Source organism: Rhincodon typus, chromosome 2 (assembly GCF_021869965.1).
Source record: "Rhincodon typus isolate 14 chromosome 2, sRhiTyp1.1, whole genome shotgun sequence".
Taxonomy (NCBI): Eukaryota; Metazoa; Chordata; class Chondrichthyes; order Orectolobiformes; family Rhincodontidae; genus Rhincodon; species Rhincodon typus.
The window spans coordinates 39901790-39922152 of NC_063333.1; the positions used below are offsets into that span (position 1 = coordinate 39901790).

The window sequence follows — 20363 nt, forward strand, 5'->3', positions numbered from 1 at the left end:
CAGCTCTACACCTTGTTATCTCTGTTTAGGCACAACCTCCTTTACCTATGTGGTCTCATCTTCTCTGCAACTGGTCTCCATGTTCCAAGAATCCAAAAGCCTCCCTCCTCTGTCTGTGCAAATGACATTCATCTGCTCTATCCTCCAAATTTCCTGATGCTAAAAGTAAATTAGAGATTGCTACCTGTGATAGTCTCCTTGCTAATTTGCACCGAGCTCCTTACATTCTGACTGCAGGATTGTTCTTACAAATCCATATTGGTACTGATGTGACTGTTGCTATTCACCCTTGGGATGCTGTGCCATCTTTCGTGGCATCTGCCACCCTGACCCCAGGGAGGCAATGTACCATCACGTATGTGGTTGCAGAAATGCCTGTCCTTCCTCTATCGAGTTTTCTATCATTATTGCTTTTCCAGTTTGTCTTGTACCCCTGGACAGCGGAATATGCACCTGTCTTCATTAAAGATCAGGGATATTGCCTAATTCAATATAGAAGGACATTGCCAATCTTTTTAAAGACGATCTCTTTATCTTGCCGACTGTTAATGCCCTGATCACAAAAGAAAAGTGATCTACTCTGAATTGGATGCATTCTAGGTTATTAAGGAAATTTATAGGTGGAATTTGGTAGGATCTACCGCAATCTTCTTGTCCTCCACCAGTATGGTGCCAAAAAATTGAGGATTGCAACTATTATTCCCCTGTTCGTGAAAGAAAAAGGAGAGGGATAACCCAGTAATTACAGGTCGATCAGCCTGCTGATGTTGCACAAAAAATTTTCAAACATTAATTTGGAACAAAATACTTGACACTTAGGGAATCCTTGGGATATATAAATGAAAGCCAGCACAGGTATGGTAATAAGACCATAAAAATATAGGAGCAGGATTAACTTTTTTCAGCCCAGTGAGCCTATGCCATCATTTGAACATGCTGATGTGTTTCCCAACCCCATTCTCCAGCCTTCTCCCCATAAACCCTTGATTCCCTTACTAATCAAGAACCTATCTATCCTGTCTTAAACACACTCAATGATTTGGCCTCCACAGCCTTCTGGGGCAATGAGTTCCACAGATGCACCACCCTCTGAAGAAATTTCATCTCCTCTCATTTCTAAAAGGTCATTTCGAAAGGGTCAGGGACAGCAGGGGGTGACTACAAGTGAGGCAGGGAGAGGGATTCTGCTGTCAGGAATAGAGGAGCCTCAGCTCTTGACCTTGTCCAACGGGTACAAGGTACTTGCTCCCTGTGTGGATGAGGAAAAGGGCTGCTGGGAGGATGAGCCAATTGACCACTGCACCGTGGCATGGGAGGCCATTCAAAAAGACAAGTGGTTGTTGTAGGGGAATAGATAGTATCCTTTGTAAACAGTATTGAGAGTCCTGTATGGTGTGTTGCCTGCCCGGCGCCAGGGTAAGGGATACCTCTGACCGGCTTGAAAAGATATTGGAGAGGGAGAGGGATGGGGAGGATCCAGTTGTTGTGGTCCATGTCAGAACAAACAATGTAGGCAAGACTAGGCAAGAGGATCTGTTCAGGGATTATCAGGAGCTATGAACCAAATTAAAGAACAGGTACTCAAGGGTTATTATCTCCGGATTACTACCCGAGCCACATGCAGATTGGCTTAGGGACACCAGAACAAGGGAAGTAGACACTTGGCTAAAAGGATGGTGTGGGAAATAGGGGTTCCTTTTCATGGGGCACAGGCATCAGTATTGGAACAGGAGGGATCTGTACTGTTGGGATGGTCTCCACCTGAATCAAGCTGTGACCAATGTTTTAGCGAAAAGGGTAAATAGGCTGGTCAACAGGACTTTAAAAAACTGGAAAATGGGCTGGGGGAAGGGAAAGATAAAATGTCCCCAGTAGGGAACAAAGCAGCAGATTAACATGTGTAAGGGTGGATTCAACTGCATGGAAAATATGAAAGAAATGACTCCGGAGAGGTTATTGAAGTCTCTAGCACAGACGTAAATAAGACAGAGTGTTTGGAAAGGGTTAGGAATCAAACTTCAAGCACACTGGATAAACGAATGACAGTGAGAAGAGGGATGGTTAATACAGGATTGAAGGTGTCGTATGTGAATGCACACAGTATAAGAAAGAAGGTAAATGGGCTTGTGGCGCAGATCAAAATTGGCTAGTATGATGTGGTGGGCATCATGGAGAGATGGCTGCAAGGGAATCAGGTTTGGGAGCTGAATATCCAAGGATATACATCTTATCAAAAAGATAGGCAGGTGGGCAGAGGGGGTGGGATTGCCTTATGAGTAAGAAATGAAATTAAATCAATAGTAAGAAACGAAGTAGGGTCAGATGGTGTTCAATCTGTGTGGGTAGAATTGAGGAACTGCAAAGGTTAGAACAAAACCATAGTTGGATTAATATACAGGCTTCCAAACAGTGGTCAGGAGCTGGGGCGCAAGATATACCAGGAGATAGAAAAGGTGTGTATGAGAGGCAAGCTAACAGTGATCATGGGGATTTCAATATGCAGGTGGACTGGGAAAATCAGGTTGGTAGTGAATTGCAAGAAAGGAATTTGTGGAATGTCTACAAGATGGCTTTTTGGAGCAGCTTGTGGTGGACCCACTAGGGAACAGGCAACTATGGATTTAGTGTTGTGCAATGAGGCAGACTTGATAAGGGAGCTAAAGGTGAAGGAACCCTTAGGAGGCAGTGATTATAATATGATTGAATTTACTCTGCAATTTGAGAAGGAGACAATAGAATCAGAGGTAACGGAATTGACTGGGAGAGAAGCCTAGCAGGAAAAACAGTGGAACAGCAATGGAGGAGTTTCTAGGAGTAATTCAGAAGACACAGCAAAAATTCACCCCCAGGAAAAAGAAGCTTGGTACAGCGACGATGAGATAACCATGGCTGATGAGGGAAGTCAGTGACAGCATAAAAGCAAAAGAGAAAGCATACAATATGGTGAAGGACAGTGAGAAGTCAGAGGATTGGGAAGCTTACAAAGACTAAAAGAGGGCAACAAAGAAAAAGAAATAAGGAGGGAGAAGATTATATATGAAGGTAAGCTAGCCAGTAATATAAAGGAAGACTGCAAGAGGTTCGTTAGATATATGAAGGGCAAAAGAGAGGCAAAAGTGGACATGGGAGCTGTGGAAAATGATGCTGGAGAGATAGTAGTGGGGAACAAGGAAATGGCTGAGGAACTGAATAATTATTTTGCATTAGTCTTCACAGTGGAAGACACAAGTAATATCCCAAAAATTCAAGAGAGACAGACGGGAGAGCTGAGTATGGTGGGCATCACCAAGGAGAAAGGTGCTAGAAAAACTGAATGGCCTGAAGGTAGATAAATCGCTAGGGCCAGATGGACTACACTCTCGAGTTCTTAAGGAGTTAGCTGAAGATAGTGGAGACATTAGTAGTGATCTTTCAGGAACCGCTAGAATCAGGGAGGGTCCCAGAGGACTGGAAAAATGCTAAAGTGCACTCCTGTTGAAAAAGTGAGTAAGCAAGGATGGAGAATTACAGGCCGATTAGCCTAACCTCGGTCGTGGGTAAGATTTTGGAGTCCATTGTGAAGGATGAGATTTCTGAATACTTGGAAGTGTATGGCAAAATAGGACAAAGTCAGCATGATTTCATCAAGGGGAGGACATGCCTGACAAATCTGCTAGAGTTCTTTGAGAAAGTAATGAGCGGGTTAAACCAAGAAGAGCCAAAAGATGTTATTTACCTGGACTTCAAGAAAGCCTTTGACAAGGTGCCGCCAAGTAGACTGCTGAGTAAGACAAGGGCCCATGGTGTTAGAGGCAAGGTGCTATCAAGGATAGAAGATTGGCTGTCTGGCAGAAAGCAGAGTGGGATTAAAAGGATCTTTCTCAGGATGGCAGCTGGTGACAAGTGGTGATGAAAAAGGGTCAGTTTTGGGACCACAACTTTTCACTTTATACATTAATGATCTAGATGAAGGAATGGAGGGCATTCTGACTGAGTTTGCAAAGATAGAGGAATGGGTAGTATTGAGGAGGTAGGGAAGCTGCAGAAGGATTTGGACAGGTTAGGAGAATGGGCAAAGAAGTGCCAGATGGAGTGAAAGTGAGAGGTCATGCACTTTGGTAAAAGAATAGAGGTATGGAGAAAAATGGAGAGAAAATTCAGAAGTCTGAAGTGCAAAGAGACTTGGGAATTCTAGACCAGGATTCTTTCAAGGTAAACTCGCAGGTTGAGTCAGTAGTCAGGAAGGCAAATGCAATGTTGGGCATCTATTTTGAGAGGACTTGAATATAAAAGCAGGAATGTACTTCTGAGGCTCTATAAGGCTCTGGTCAGGCCACATTCGGAGTATTGTGCGCAGTTTTGGGCCCTATATCTTAGGAAAGATGTACTGGCCCTGGAGCGGGTTCAGAGGAAGTTCATGACAATGGTCTCAGGAATGAAAAGCTTAACATATGAGGAACGTTTGAGGACTCTGGGTCTATACTCATTGGAGTTTAGAAGGATGAGGGGGATCTAACTGAAGCTTCCAGAATACTGAATGGCGTGGACAGAGTGGATTTTGGGAAGATGTTTCCATTGGTGGGAGAGACCAGGACCTGAGGGCACAGCCTTCGAGGAAAGGGAAGACCTTTTAGAACAGAGATAAGGAGAAACTTCTTCAGCCAGAGAATGGTGAATCTATGGAACTCACTGCCTGAAAAGGCTGTGGAGGCCAGGTCATTAAGTGTATTTAAGATGGAGATAGATAGGTTCTTGATTGTCAAGGGGATCAAGGGTTACGGGGAGAAAGCGGGGAAATGGGGTTGAGAAACTTATCAGCCATGATTGAATGGCAGAGCAGATTCGATAGGCTGAACGGCGTAATTTCTGCTCCTATGTCTTATGGTCTTATCCCTTCATTCTGAGACTGTGTGCCATCCGCTCCTAGTCTGTCCTGGTAGTGGAAGCATCTCTCCATTTCTGCTTTATCCAGGCCCCTCAGTATTCTGTAAGTTTCAGTCAGACTCCCCCCATCCTTTTAAACTCCATTGAATACAAACCTGGAATCCTCAACTGCACGTCGTGTGATAAGCCCTTCATTTTTGTAAATGTCATCTTGACCCCCTCCAATGCCAGCATAACCTTCCTTAGATGCAGGGCACAAACAACTCTCTGTATTCCAAATACGGTCTGACCAGAGACTTCTACGCTGTCAGCAGGACATCTCTGCTCTTGAAATGAATGTTAACATTGCATTTGCCTTCCTAGCTGAATGTTAACCGTAAGAATCCTGAGCTAGGACTCCCAAGTCTATTTGTGCTTCAGATTTCTGAAACCTTTCCCTATGTAGAAACTGGTCTACCCCTGATCCTTCCCACCAAAGTGTGTAACTTCACACTTTAAACATTGTATTTCTGCTGTCGTTTCTTTGTCCACTCTCCTATCCTGACCAAGCCCTTCCTCCGTCTGAGATAACACGGTGTAGAGCTGGATGAACACAGCAGGCCAAGCAGCATCAGAGGAGCAGGAAAGCTGACGTTTCGGGCCTAGCCCCTTCTTCAGAAACCCTTCCTCAGTCTTCCTGCTTTCTCAATATTACTTGTCCCACCACCTATCTTTGTGTCATCTGTAAGGCAAATTGTGTTTGAATTTATAAATGTACAAAGCTGTGGGTGATGAAGTATATTGCATCTTGCCTGTCATGAAATACCTGACACACAGACTTGTCTTCTGTAATGTCATGGAAGATCTGCTGATAATAATTTCTACCTTTTGAATATTTGAGTTCAGTTTAAAAAGAATACTTTTCAGGGTGTATGTTCTATCACCCCGAACAGAAATTTGTTGGATATGTAATTTGCTCCAACATATTAGATCATGCTGTTCTTCGTCCAGCCACTAGGAAGTGCACATGCATGACCAGGAGTTGCAGACTCATTTATCATTAGTCATCCTCAAGAATTTGGGATTTAATGGGAAGAACCGTATCCATAGAGCAACACGTTCACCGTCTTGCCAGAGTTTAGATTTAAACCATCTGTATTTTGCTTGTGCAACAATATGCCCAGAAACCAGAGCTTCTCCATTTTATTTCTTCTGACATCGTAATGTATTGTGAGAATTTTATAAGGCTTTCTTCACTTGTGGAATAAATGAGCATTTTCTTATTCCCCACTGATTCGATTTTTAATGAAATTTACATGATTTTCCTTTTGTAAATAACAGTATGTAGAACTTGTGTTAAATGTAGCGATTAACTTCCATAACAATAATATATTAGTGGCACTAAACAATTAGTGCCGCGATAATAAATTTTAGAATAAAAGGTGATCTTTTGGATGAAATCCTTAAGAGGTGAATGGAATATAGCTTTTCAGTTTGGAAAAGAAACTTGATTATAAAGTGATTGTAATTGTAATTGTTTTGGAAATTATGACAGAGATAATATTTTCAGTCCACAAGTCTCTTTTCTTTTTTTTTTCTCTGTTTACAGATATGATGAAGTTTTGAAAAATGGTCTGCCAGATTGGCGACAGCCTGTTTTCTACTACCGGAGAGTGAGAAAGATGAGTAACGTTGAGCTTTCTTTGCTTCTCTTTATTATTCTGACCGTGGGCCATTATGCAGTGGTTTGGTCGATATACTTTGAGAAGCAACTGGTAAGTTGATGTAAATACAGAAGAGCTTTGGTGAAAAATATTGTTGACTTTTATATCTTTTAGAATATTAGCATTATTAATCTGCAATAGTAAAATGTCACATTATCAACCTTTATGGATTTTATCCCATTGTTTAAATACTCTATTTAAGCTTTTATATGGTTCTATGAATATCCATTGTAGGAAGTTGTAGCAGATGGACATCGATTTACAAATTTCCTTCTGGAATTTTAACTTTAATTTTTAGTAGGAATGTGTGTTTGTTTTACTTTATAACAGTTTGACCAATTGATTGTTTGTAAGGACATAAGATGTAGGGGCAGAAGCAGACCATTTGGCCCATAGGTCAGCTCCACCATTGATTGATATCATACCCGATCTGACAATACTCAATTCCCCTTTCTTGCCATTTCGGCATAACTCTTCATTCCCTTGTTGATTAGAAATCTGTTTATCCCATCCTTGGCTATCCTTAATGACTCAGCCACTACAGTCCTCTGTATCTATTTGATCTAGGTAAGTGCCATATGAATTGTGACAACTAGGAACAAATATTTCCAAATTGTTGCCAAATTCAATCCTGCCTAGTGATAGAGAAAAGGCTTGAGGTTTTGAATAGGTTATTCAGAGCTGTTCAAGCGTTACTGATCAGTCAGTTTTAGGTGAGAGGATGGAGCCAGTCGAACCGAAAAGTTGTGACCTTCAAATCAAATACTGTCTTCCTCTTCTATTTGGCTTGGGGGACCATGAAACATCAGGGTAGCCCAAGCCATTCCCTAACTCCTGCCTTCGGTGAGATTCTCAAAATATTGTCTGCTGAAATGAATGACTTAATCCTGTTGTAAACCTGTATTTTTGTTTGCATCCTTTATTGCTGTAAATGTTTCAATACTGTTTTGGGAATTTTTCAATCTAAGTGAGGTGGGAGAAACAGAGTTGAAGTATATTGATAAAGAAAATTATTTTAAATACTTCTTTTTAGTCATTGTTCTTGACATAGCGTATAACTTTGACTGAACTGTCCGGTTTCCTGGGCTTGACTGGTTCCTTATATCCTGTTGCACTGGACACTGTTGTAATGATGAACACATACACTGCAATTTGTGCTAGAGCTGCAATAAACTTCAGCTTGCAAATAAACAATTGAACATTATTTTGAGAGAAGATTTGTCATTAGAAATTTTTGTTTTATTATGCTAATTATCCTCATTGAGTTTTTTTTTAAATTTCTTCATGGATTGTGAGCATTGTTGGCCAGACCAGAATTTATTGCTCTCGAGAACATGTTGGTGAATTGTTTTGTCCATGCGGTATTGGTACTGTCAATGCACTTAGGATGGGATTTCCAAGTTTGTGACCCGGTGTAACTGATGAAATGACAATATAGTTTCAGATCAGTGTGATTTGTGACTTAAGAGTAGAACTTGCTAGCAGTAGTGTTCTCAAGCATTCGCTCCTTCAGTGTGGCTTTTGAAGCCCCCTTTTGAAGGTGGCTCGACGAGTTTTAACAAGTAAAGTTTGCTACGTTTGTTAGCCATTTTGTTTTCCAAAGAAAATTTGAAAACTTCTACTTATTTATTTCCTACTTTGAAGCTCCTCCTAATTTGCAGTATGGCAGAATGTGCAAACAATTTAAGATTCAACTGGAGAGCGGTGGTATGATCACAGCATTGTTAATCCAGAAACAAAGGTAATGTTCTGGGGATCTGGGTTCACATTCTGCCATGGCAGGGTCTAATAAAAAAAAAAATCTGGAATTAAGAGTCCAGTGATGGCCATGAATCCATTGCCAATTATCGGGGCCGGGGGGAACCCCATCTGGTTCATCTGGGAAGGAAATCTGCCATCCTTAACCTGGTCTGGTTGACATGTGACTCTAGACCCACTGCAGTGTGGTTGACTGTTAACTGCCATTCGGGCAATTAGGGATGGGCCTAGCCAGCGACACCGTCATCTTGTGAATGGATTAAAAAGACGTTAAATGAGAGCTAGCTTTGGATGCTAGTCAAAAAACATTAGAAACTGAGCTGCTGGAGTCATTAGTGTGAGGAGATTTCTTTTTAAATATTAAAATGTACCAGAAACGAAAACCATTCTGTTGTTTTGAATGTACATCTTAGTGACTCTTGATGCCTGATTACACTATGTCCAGGGCACAGGTTTTCGTTGATGGAAATGAAGAATATTTTCTAATTAAAACCAATTTTATTTAGATTCAAATAGTTACCTACTGCATTATGTTTCTTCAAAGTGTTCCAGCTTCAGAATAGCTTTAAAGTATTTATTAACTGAACTCAGCAGGACATCATGAAAGACCAATGAATAAAACAATGTTTCTCACTCAATATTAAAGTGGTGCAAATATCCTTGGTAATTACACTTAAGAGTCACTCTCAAAAACATATGAGTTGAAGCAAATGGGTACAGTGTACATGCACAAATAAATATAGCTGTGTTTTGGATGACAGCATTTTGTTTCTCAACATCCATGTTATTTCTTGTAAAGTTAAATATCTGTAGCAGCACAGTGGCAGCGCCACCCAACACGATGTTGCTATATTGTTACAAAAATAACAATTCATCTACGTTCCAAAACAATAAGCAAGTATTCTTATTTTAGATAATTATGAGTTGAATTTGGAAACCCAGGTCCCACTAGGTAGTATTTAGGGCTCAAATGAAGACAAATCTGTTAGAGTTCTAAAAATTGCCTAATGACATTGAAGCATTACACATGTTAGATGACTTAATAATTTGTGTAGTAGCATTTAGCATTGACTGGTTCATGAATGTCATTCTAACCCTGATTCAATTAGTAACAGAGCAGTTTCACTTAAGCTGTTTTTAATTGTGGTAACTATTCTTAATGCTTGCTCTTGACAGTTTTAACTGGAAGATTTTTGAATAGGTGCTCAAAGTGCAACCACTAGAGTATTTATCTCTGTCATTGTATGGATTTTTACTTTCTCATCTTGCACAAAACAGATATTAATCAGTTGTCCAGCTGCAAAATTAGAACTTTTTACAGATCTGCAAATGTGATTTAGCCATTACTTATTGTTGTGCTAAATCTGGTGATTCCTGATTTGAGTAGTATTTATAATGGTGTCAGAGGTGGGACTCAGATAGGGCTGAGAGAAAGAGAGTTGAATTGTTTCCATTCTGGGAGGCATTGACTGCTGTGGAATTGTGGATGACTGACAGCTGATGTTTAATCACATGTTTGAGAAACACTGAACTTAATACTATGGCAACAGATGATATTGTTAGATGACTTTCAGAGCAATACGGTTGCAGAGAACAACTGATATTTCTTGATCAGATCCTCGTAGCAGTCTGTATAAAAAATATTTGGCAGTCACCTGTAACCTTATTTGTCTTTTCAGGATGACCTTCTTACTAGAAAGAAGAGAGAGAAAAAGAAAAAAGCAAGTGGTAAATCTTCGGATGAAGGAAAAGCTGGTGTTCTTGAGAAGAATGAGAGGTAACACTGCAAAATACCTAAATGTTTGGCAGCGAAGTTTCTTGAAAACTGATTTAAAAAATAATAGTAAAAAGAATAAAGTATTATTGCCAATAATTGTTGTTCATAATTGAAAATAAAATTGATATTAAATTCCTACATAATATCTAAAAGTATCTTTTGTAGGTTTATATTGATAAACATCATTAGCCCAGAAACGGGGTGACGTGTGTTTTTTTTTTGTAGCATGAAGGTATAATTTGTAAACTTCATAAATGAGTGTGAAGAATGTTAAAAATCCTCTGGATAGTGTCACTTTTGTCTAATCCTTTTCAGGTGAGGTTATCATTTTCTTGTTTCCCTAGTCCCCACGTTGCCAGCCTTTCCCAGTTTCCACATCACACATTTTCTGCTTCCATCTGTCATGTCTACTGTCTTTTAGTTCATGACCGATTCATTGTGTCTTCAAGCTTACTTGGTTGTTTTCTGAAAATGTTATTTTCAGCTAAATAAAATTAAGACTAAATTAAGACTAAAAAAAAAGAGGGTATTGAAGTAAACTGGTGTACTTTTTTATTTATTCATGGGATGTGGGCATAACTGGTTAGGTCAGCATTTATCATGCATCCATAATCGCCTTGGAAAAGATGGTACTGAGTTGCCATTTTGAATTGCTGCTGTCCATGGGATGTAGGCTCACCCATAGCTCATGAAGAAGGGAGCTCCAGGACTTCGATCCTGTGACAATCAAGGAATGGTGGTACAGTTCCAAATGAGAATGCTGTTTGGCTTAGAGGGGAACTTGTATGTGACTGTTTCCATGCATCTGTTACCCATGTCCTTTAAATGGTTGATGTTGTGGGTTTGGAAGGTGTTGTCAAAGAAGTCCTGGTGAGTTATTGCAGTGCATTTTGTAGATGGTACACAATGCTGCCACTGTCTGTTGATGGTGAGGGAGCTGAATGTTAAATGTGGTGGATGTGGTACCATCCGAAGTGGCTCCCTGGATGATGTTGAGCTTCTTGAGTGCTACTTAGAACTGCAACCATCCAGTCAAGTGAAGAATAATCGTCATACTCCTGAATTGCACGTCGTAGATGGTGAACTGGTAATAAGAAAATAGGAAGTGGAGTATTAATTTAAAAAAAAAAAATGCAAGTTTATTTCACACAACCAGAGATATGCACGTTAAGTGGCTGCATAGTATCTTTTTTGGAATTTGTATTATTAAGTATATTTATTTGATTTAATTTATTGTTGTGGCATGTACCGAGATATAGTATTGTTTTTGTGTGCTAACCAGACAAATCATATCTTATGTAAGTGCATCAGGGCAATTGAACAGATTGCAGAATATAGTGTTACAGCTACAGAGAAGGTGCAGAGAAAGATCAACTCTAATGTATGAGAGGTCTATTCCTATGTCTGATAACTTGAAGTACAATTTTGTAGGTACCAGTGGCCATTATTCATATGTAAGCTTCCACAGTAAGCACTGACAAGTTATACAATTGTAGATTGTGTGACAGCTCAGCTTGATGCTGACTTCAATCCACATCCACATAGATGGACTTCAAAAGAGGAAACTGGAGACAACTCAGACTGATGTACCCCTCCTGAACCTGACGTGTCATCCTTTGTTTTTTCTTTCGTGAGGTGTCAGGATTACTGGCAAAACATATGTGTTGCTCATTCTATAATTGCTAATTGAAAAGGTGATGAGCCACTTTCTGCAGTTTATCTGGTACATGTATACCCTCAATACTGATGGAAAGGGAGTTCCAAGATTTTGACCTAGTGACACGAAAGGAATAGTGATACAGTTCCAAATCAGGATAGAGTGTGTCTTAAAGGGGAGCTTGCAGATCGTGTTGCTGCAATGTACCGCCTCCCCTTGTCCTTCTAGCAGGTAGAGATCATGAGTTTGGAAGGTGCTGTTGAAGGGGATATTGAGTGTTGCTGTAGTGAATTTCCTGTATGGTATATACTGCCGCCACCATGCATCAGTATTGAAGGAGGTAAATGACATTCCAGTTGAGCTGGAGTCAAATTTCTTGGATGTTGTTGGAGCTCTACTCATCAAGGCAAGTTGAGAGTATTCCATTACAGTCCTAACTTGTCCTTTGTATCCTGCTCCCCAGTGCCATCTACAAGTTATTCACCACATAATTCATAGCCTCTGACTATTCACCCTATCCATGCCTCGGATTTTATAAACCTGTTTAAGGTCAGCCTTCAGCCTCTGACACTCCAGGGAAAATAGCACCAACCTATTCAGCTTCTCTCTACAACTGAAACCCTCCAACTCATGCAACATCCATGTAAATCTTTTCTGAACCCCTTCAAGTTTCACACCACTCTTCCTGTAGCAGGGAGACCAGAATTGAATACAGTATTCCAAAAGTGGCCTAACCAATGTCCTGTACAGCCGCAACATGACATCCCACCTTGTATACTCAAAGCACTGACCATTTAAAGGCAAACATACCAAATGCTTTCTTCACTACCCTGTCTCTCTGTGACTCCACCTTCAAGGAACTATGAACCTGTACTCCAAGGTCTCTTTGTTCAGCAACACTCCCCAGGACCTTACGATTAAGTGCGTAAGACTTTAGATATCCATCATCTGTGGAGAAATGTTGGACTTTCACTGTGGCCATTCTCGTCATCTTCTTAAGGTCAACAACTTTTATTCGATTACTGTTGTCTTTTGCATCTGATGTATGAGGTAAGAAGGCAGTTTGCCAAACTAACAGGCTAGGAGGTTGCCCCCTCAGCCAGAAACAGATGAACATAAGCTTGAGTTGCATTAAATTTCACTTAAAGGAATTACTTTGAATGGAGTAATTTGTATTCTGTTTTATTGTGCCTATCCTGCAGATCTGTTGTAAAGCCTCAATGGCAGGACCTGTTGCCTTGCAAGATAGGACTTTGGTTTTATTTCTTTCTGAAGTCATTACCACAGTGCTGCCAGGTAAGATGAGGAGAAATCTTTAAAGTTAATTAATTTTGATTTTCATTTGATTGAAAGAATCCTTATTACTTTCTCTCAGTTCCTGAAACAGCACTTTCTAAAGAGTCAATGTCACACCTGTAGCAACAAAACTCCAGCAATGCCTATCAATTGTTCTATCTATTTTATGCAGTATTGAAAAATGTGCAGTGCCCTCTTGTGGTGCACTGGTAGTGTCTCTATCCATGGACTGCGATGTCCGAGTTCAAGCACCACCTGACCCAAAGGTGTGTAACAACATCTTTGAACAGGTTGAATAGAAAAATAGATTGAACAATGTGCATTATGTTCTTTTAAATGTTAATTCCTGGGCTGTGAGCATTGCTGACAAGGCCTGTATTTGTTGTCCATTCCTAATTGCCTTTGAAGGCAGGGTGGCAAATTGCCTTCTTGAACTGCTCCAATCGGCATTGTGTAGATAGACACCCACAGTGAAGTTAGGAATGGAGTTCTAGAATTGTGACCCAGAGATGGTTGAGCACTGATTTAATTTCAGCTGAGAAAGATGTGAGATTTGATGTCTGGAAGAGTTGTGGGGATTAGAATCTTGCAGGTTATGATGCATCTGCTGCCCCATGCCTTTCTTGCTCAAAGGTAGATGTTACTGATTCGGAAGACATTGTTCTAGGGAGCCTTGGTGAGTAGCTGCAATGCATCTTGTAGATGGAATACACCAATGCCAGTGTGCATTTGTGGTGGGGGAAGTGAATGTTTAAGATGATGTCCAATCAAGTTGGCTGCTTTATCCTGGTATGTGTCAATATCTGAAGTGTTGTTGGAGTTGCCGCCATTCAGGTGAGTAGAGAGTATTCTATCACACTTGTTCCTTGTATATGATGGACAGGGTTTGGGGAATTGGGAGATGAGTTACCACAGAATTCCCAGCCTCTGACCTGCATTTAAGCATGATATTTATATGGCTAGTTCAGTTTAATTTCTAGTCAGTGGTAGCCCCTAGATTGATGATGGGGGAGTTGGTGATTGTATTACTGTTCAAGGAAAAATGTTTAGATTCTGTATTGTTGGAAATAACCATTGCTTGACAGTTGTGCTTTGTGAATGTTATTTGGCACTTAAGCCTGAACATCTATTTCTTTCTGCACTTGGATGGAATTCCTCAGAATATGAAGCGGTCTGTTAGTGGTACATGTAATGGACATCTTGGGGTCCACAACTTGATGTCTGTTTCTTTGGTGTGTTATTGATATTCAGCAATAAACATGAAGCAGGTTTTGGGTATTTTTTCAATGGCAAGGTAAGATAAATATTGTTAAACATTGTTTAAAAGATGCACAAAAATGTTCCAGAATTATAACTGCACCAAAATCGCCAATGCTTAAAATATACTGGAAGCGGCAGCTGAATGAAGCCGTCAAATTGCTGTGGAAAATCTGCTGGTGGGGGTGAACAGTCAGAAAAGTTGCTACTACTATAATAGAAGGGATTGGTGAGAACCTGCTCTGCTAATCACCAGCTAGTTGTTTCTGCATTTGCTGCTGATTGTTTCGCTGTGATCTAATGTGCCACTGAATTCAGGGAGAAAGGTCTGAGTTTGGGCTGTAAAGAGCATAAGCGCTAAGGGCAGGGCTAGTCATTCAGGTCATTAATACAGATTGTGAATAGTTTGGGCCTGAGGAATGAAACCTGTGCCACCCCAATAGATACATCCTACCAACCAGAAAAAGACCAAGTGATTCTGACTCTTGCTTTCTATTGGTTGGCCAATCCTTTAGCAAAGCTAATAAATTTGCCGAATCTCATGTGATCATACCTTGTGTATTAACTCTTTGTGCAGCACCCCATCGAATGCCCCTGGAAGTCCAGATATACTACAGGTACAGGATCCCTATTATACATTTTGTTTGTTAGGAGAAAATGGTAAAGGTCTGGAAGGAAACATAGAACAGTACAGCACAGTACAGGCCCTTCGGCCCATGACGTTGTACCGACCTATTATCCTACTAAGATCAAATACCCTACATTATACTAGCATCCATGCGCCTATCCAAGAGTTGCTTAAAAGTCTCTAAAGTATCTGACTCTGCTACCACTGCTGGCAGCGCATTCCACACGCCCACCACTCTGTGTGAAGAGCCTACCTCTGACATCTCCCCTATACCTTCCTCCAATCACCTTAAAATTATGCCCCCTTGTAATAATCATTCCCACCCTGGGAAAACGTCTCTGGCTATCCACTCTATCTATGCGTCTCATCATCTTGTACACACTGAAACATATATCAGTTTTCAACTTCTCAACAAAGGAATATTCGCCTAACAGGGAGCAAGAAAACTAAGACAATGGAGTCCTTGCTAATGTGGAGTCTTTGTGTGAAATCTGTCAGTTTGGTAATACCTGTGAAGGAAAAAGTGGATGCGATTATAACACTGTCAATTGTATAATATTGAACAGTTTTATTTCCTAAAGATTTGCATGTGTTAACAGATGTCGTAGTGTCTTACCTGCTATGAATTAGTTGAGGTGTGGTAACTTGGTTAGAGACAAACATACCACGGATCTCACTAGTCCATGGAGAATGTGTTTTTGGTTGTTGGCTTTTAGTGTATAGAAGTGTACTGGTAGTTTTGTTTACAAAGATAGATTTATTGCTAATTTAAGACTGTTGTATTGTGCCTGTGTAAATACTGTGTCTAGGAATATAATGTTTTCCTTGTGTGTTGAGGCTTCAAGTTTAGTGACATGATGATAATTATTGGGGATATTGATGAATTCTTCTAATTCCATTTCTCTGAGACTCTAAATCTCCTCCTCACCCCACCATCAACATGCATTCAGAAGTTGTATTTCCTAAGTGACTGCATGACCTAATGGAGTTGGTGAGATTAAAATCGTAGCCTTCAAGAAAAACCTTTTAAAAAAAGATTACATATATTTTGAGCCCAGAAGCACTGTCAGTCCTTAATGTGCATATGCGCACGTGCACATAATACCAACGTGCATGTAAAGATGGTTTCTAGTGATCAAGTCATGTAGCTGGATTACATATTAATATGTAAAAAGAAAATCATACTGATTGAGACCTCTAATGTGTAACAAAGCGCAAGTGTGGATGAATTCTTTCTCATGGCTCTTTGAGAAAGATTGGAATTTGGAAGTAGCAAGAATTTCAGTTGAGGCCATGGTTAAGTTTCTGTAGAGACGAATTGTTGCAGGTGTAAACAAATTAATCCTGCTCACATAGCCTAACATAACTGGATGTTATGCAAGGTTCTCTGTTCTTTTTGCTGGAAGAATTGTCTCTGTTGTCCTTTTGGTTTCCAGGCTGGCTGGTTTCCACTAGTCCTTGAGGGAGGGGTGGGGAAATAGGTTTTGGTCACATGATCATACCTCTTTGCCTACTGTTGTGACCAGGTGAGGAGCAGGATTGGTTCTCCTCTTGTTGACCTACTTTCAGTTGATATAAACAAATCTTTTCATTTTTTTTTAGCAAGCAGCTATCACATTTCAATTTAAAACATAGTTCACTTGAAAATGAAGGAGCCAATTACCAAGATCTTTTAAATGAGGGAAAGAAAGGGAAGGACTCTTGTGGTGCAGTGATAGTATCTTTACCTCTGAGCAAGGAGACCTGGGTTCAAGTCCCACCTGTGCCAGAGGTACGGACAGGTTGATTACAAAAACTGAGGAAACTTCATTCCCTACTATTCCCAAACAGTAATAAAAATTTAACATCATACACACACACAAACATGAGGAATAAATTTAAAAAAGGAAGGGTATCTAGCCGGAAGATGTATAAACAGATGCAGTTCAATCTTCTCAGAGTCCTTGAATTGTGGCAGTGAAACTCGAGTATATGATAGTTTAGCTGTTCTTTTTGTTCCTACGATGATACATTGGCTTTAAAGGGTGTATTTTGTCCTTTTTTTTCTCATGAAGTGAGGTTGACACTGGTACAGGTGGAGTCAAGCCCCTACTAGTTTAACTTACAGCAGTTGCTGAAGTCTTGAAGTTGGATGTGGAAGCTGTTATTCCTCTCTCTGTTACAGCTAAAAGCTTAGGTTCTCTTCCTGCTGCGAGAATTGCATGTGAGACAATCTATTTTATTGAATTTCCCTTTGCTAATGGTGTGTACATGGAATGTTACTATATTGGAACAGCTGCTGTTTAGTAGTTAAATAATCTATTCTGTTAAGTTCTTTCTTTCATTTGTATTTTATCTGTAGAGTAAGAATAAAATGTGTTTTACTTCAAGCTTGGTAGTCTAATAAATTAAATTGCATCTGGAACACAACACCTTACACTTGCCTTTCAAAAATAAGAAGAAGTTGGGCTCCAGGCTATTTTCTTGGTTTTTGTCATGATATGGCCACTCAAGAGGGCAACGCACCCCTGGTCACTTACATTTGAAGAACTTTCTGAAAGCATCCTCAGACATGAGTTAATGCTTTGTGCAAATTAAATAAAAGTCACATGATTCTTAGTGACCATCTTGGATAAAGAAAACTTGTCCAGATGCTATGCTTTTTCTGAAGAAGGGTCCAGACCTGAAACGTCAGCTTGCCTGCTCCTCTGATGCTGCTTGGCCTGCTGTGTTCATCCAGCTCTACACCTTGTTATCTCAGATGCTATGCTGTTCTTTTTAAAACTTAAAAAAAAGCATCCATCACCTTCATACATTCATGCGCATCTGAGCAAATGTGACAATTGAACATTATGTAGTCATCTATGAAAATCCCCACTTCTGACCATATGATGAAGCGAAGATCAGTGATGATGCAGTTGGTCCTCAAGCAATGTTGTGAGCACTCCTACAGTATGTCCTGGGACAAAGATGATTGCCTTACAGCAGCTGGAATGATCATCCTTTGTGCTTTGTGTGACCCTAATCAGCCGAGAGTTTTTGCCCCAATTTCCTTTGACTTCGGTTTTACTTTGTCTTTTCATACCGCACTGTCATCAAATAATGCCTCATTGTCAAGGGTAGTCACCCTCAGCTCACCTAATCTCTTGAATTCTTTTCCTACATGCTTATTTCAACCAAAGCAGCATTGAGGTTAGGAAGCAAGTGGTCCTAATGGATCCCAAATGGAGTATCGCTGAGCAGGGTTTTGCTGATTAAGTGCAATGTGAAAACACTCAACCTTCTGTCACTTTGCTAATGATCAAGAATAGACTATTAGGTGATCAGTCAATTTACATCAGTCCTGATGTATGTGGACAAGACATACCTGGACAATTTGTCATGTTGTCAGGTAGTTGTACTAGATAACCTTGGCTGGGAGGAGCGGGGAGATGCCTGCCTTTCCTTTATCATAAGCCTTCAGAACTACTGGAATGATGCCAGCACCCAAAGCCTTTTCTGTAACTAGTGCTTTCAGCTGTTTTTGTTGAAATCATATGGAGTGAACCAGATTATCTGATTGAAAACTGATATCTATGATATTGGGGACGTCATGAATGGTTCATGCACTTCGTAGTTCTGGCTGAAGGTAATTAGCAAAAATACTACTTGTGCTGGGCTCTCATTAGTTGATTGTGAAAAATCAAAATTCATAACTGGATCTGGCAGGGTAGCAGAACTCTGATCAGATTCATTGCTTGTAGAAATTTTTAGCTTGAAATTACGGCCAACTTCTGTTTAACATGCCCACGGTTTTGTGTTCTAGCTTCACTGGCATGGTACCTCATTGTTAAGAATGTCTGACACTACTGCCATACTGCCCCTCGCTCCTAACTGAATCGAGGGGATGTTGATACCTGGGTTGATAGTAGGAATAGAATGAGGGAGCTGTTGGATGTATACGGTTTTGTGATTCATGGGTGGCCGGTTTTTGAGCAGATCTGAACCTATCCCACTTATCACTGTAATGGTGGCACATAACTCCATAGGGCATGAGTGTCTCTCTTTTTTGTTTTTTTTTCCTTTTTTTGTTAGAACCCTTGCTGATCTTTCATTAGTTTTATTTTTATTCTTTTATCAATGTTGGTTTGAAGCTGTGCACTGGGAATTGTGGGCTGATGATGACTTGTGAACTTTGTGATACAGCTTGTGGTAAAAGGAAGAGAACAGACCAAACAAGCTTTTGATTGTGAGTTCAGGCTTGGAAGTTAATTACAGGCTGATTTTCGATTAAAAAAGGTTCTTAAAGACTCAGTGACCCTGGGAAGAGCATCATGTTTAAACAGATAGAAGTTGGCTATTAACAAGGTCAGTACCTGATACTAGTTCTGGCAAGTTTGGAAGAGACCCTATTCAAGCAGTGGCAGGTGTTGAATGGTAGTTGAGGCCTTTGGGAGAGATAGTCAGTCTACCAGACTTGAAGTTGTGTTTTCTGGAGGAAATGAGTTTGGCTGCTGGTGACACAGCATGAAGATTTGAAACGTTCCTGACTTATCTCCCACACTAACTTTCAGAAGCCCAAAGAGTAGGAAATTGAGTTTAAAGTTTACTACTTTACCTGAGTGAACTGAAAAGGTGACCCTGATTAATGTTTTCTGAAAAGCAACCACGGAGTCCACATTTATGCCTGTGAAACAACGTATTGTCAAAACCATTTAAGTAATGTAGCCAGTTTGTTATTTTATTTATGTCTTCACTGTGGTTAACAAACTATGTGTTTGTTTGACTGGCTCATTTTGTGCGAATGGGGGCTGAAAACAAATATTTTCGGTTTAAAGCATAGACATTAATTTGATTACCTTGTTTAATTTTTCTCTGCTGATGTTATTGTGTATTAATAGATGTCTTTTGTTTAAGATACAAAACCAGTCTGTAATTAATTATTTGCAAAGTCTAGGATTAATTATCAAAAAGTCTGATCAGGATCAATTGGAGTGACTACTGGGGGGTCTTTTTTAATTTAGTGTATCATGAATGCATTCTCTGTGTCAACACTTCTATTCCTTTTTTTTGCTCTTTCTTTCTTTCTCTCTTTTATCCCTCTTTTATTTTCTATTTCTTTTTTTAATCCATTCTTATCCTTTTTTTTCTCTCACTTCCTCTCTCTCACCCATCACCCTCACCACACTTCTTTCACCCTGTGTGTTGCTCACACCCACTTTCTCTCTCTCTACCTCTCTCTCGCCTATTCGCTCATTTGGCCTCCGTCTCTATCTACCTTTCTCTCGCTCTCTTTTTACCTGCCGTCTGTGTTTCTGTCTCGTCCTTGCACATCTCTCTCTCGGTCTGTATGTGTGTGTGTTTCTGTGTCTTTCAGTCTCTGTCTCTCTATCTATCTCTCTGTGTCTCTCTCTCTGCGTGTCTCTCTCTCTCTCTCTGCGTGTCTGTCTCTCTCTCTCTCTCTGC

The 20363-nt window shown here is 40.2% G+C and overlaps 1 protein-coding gene across 1 annotated transcript in view; it reads left to right on the forward strand.

Annotated features, from left to right (window-relative positions):
• Positions 1-6335: 6335 nt before the first annotated feature.
• Positions 6336-20363, forward strand: part of dnajc1 (DnaJ (Hsp40) homolog, subfamily C, member 1) — a 117360-nt gene continuing 103332 nt past the window's right edge. The window contains exons 1-3 of the mRNA XM_048607502.1: positions 6336-6617; positions 10004-10101; positions 12961-13054. Coding sequence (XP_048463459.1) covers positions 6525-6617; positions 10004-10101; positions 12961-13054 — 285 coding nt within the window. The 5' untranslated portion in view covers positions 6336-6524. The remainder of the gene's footprint in view (positions 6618-10003; positions 10102-12960; positions 13055-20363) is intronic.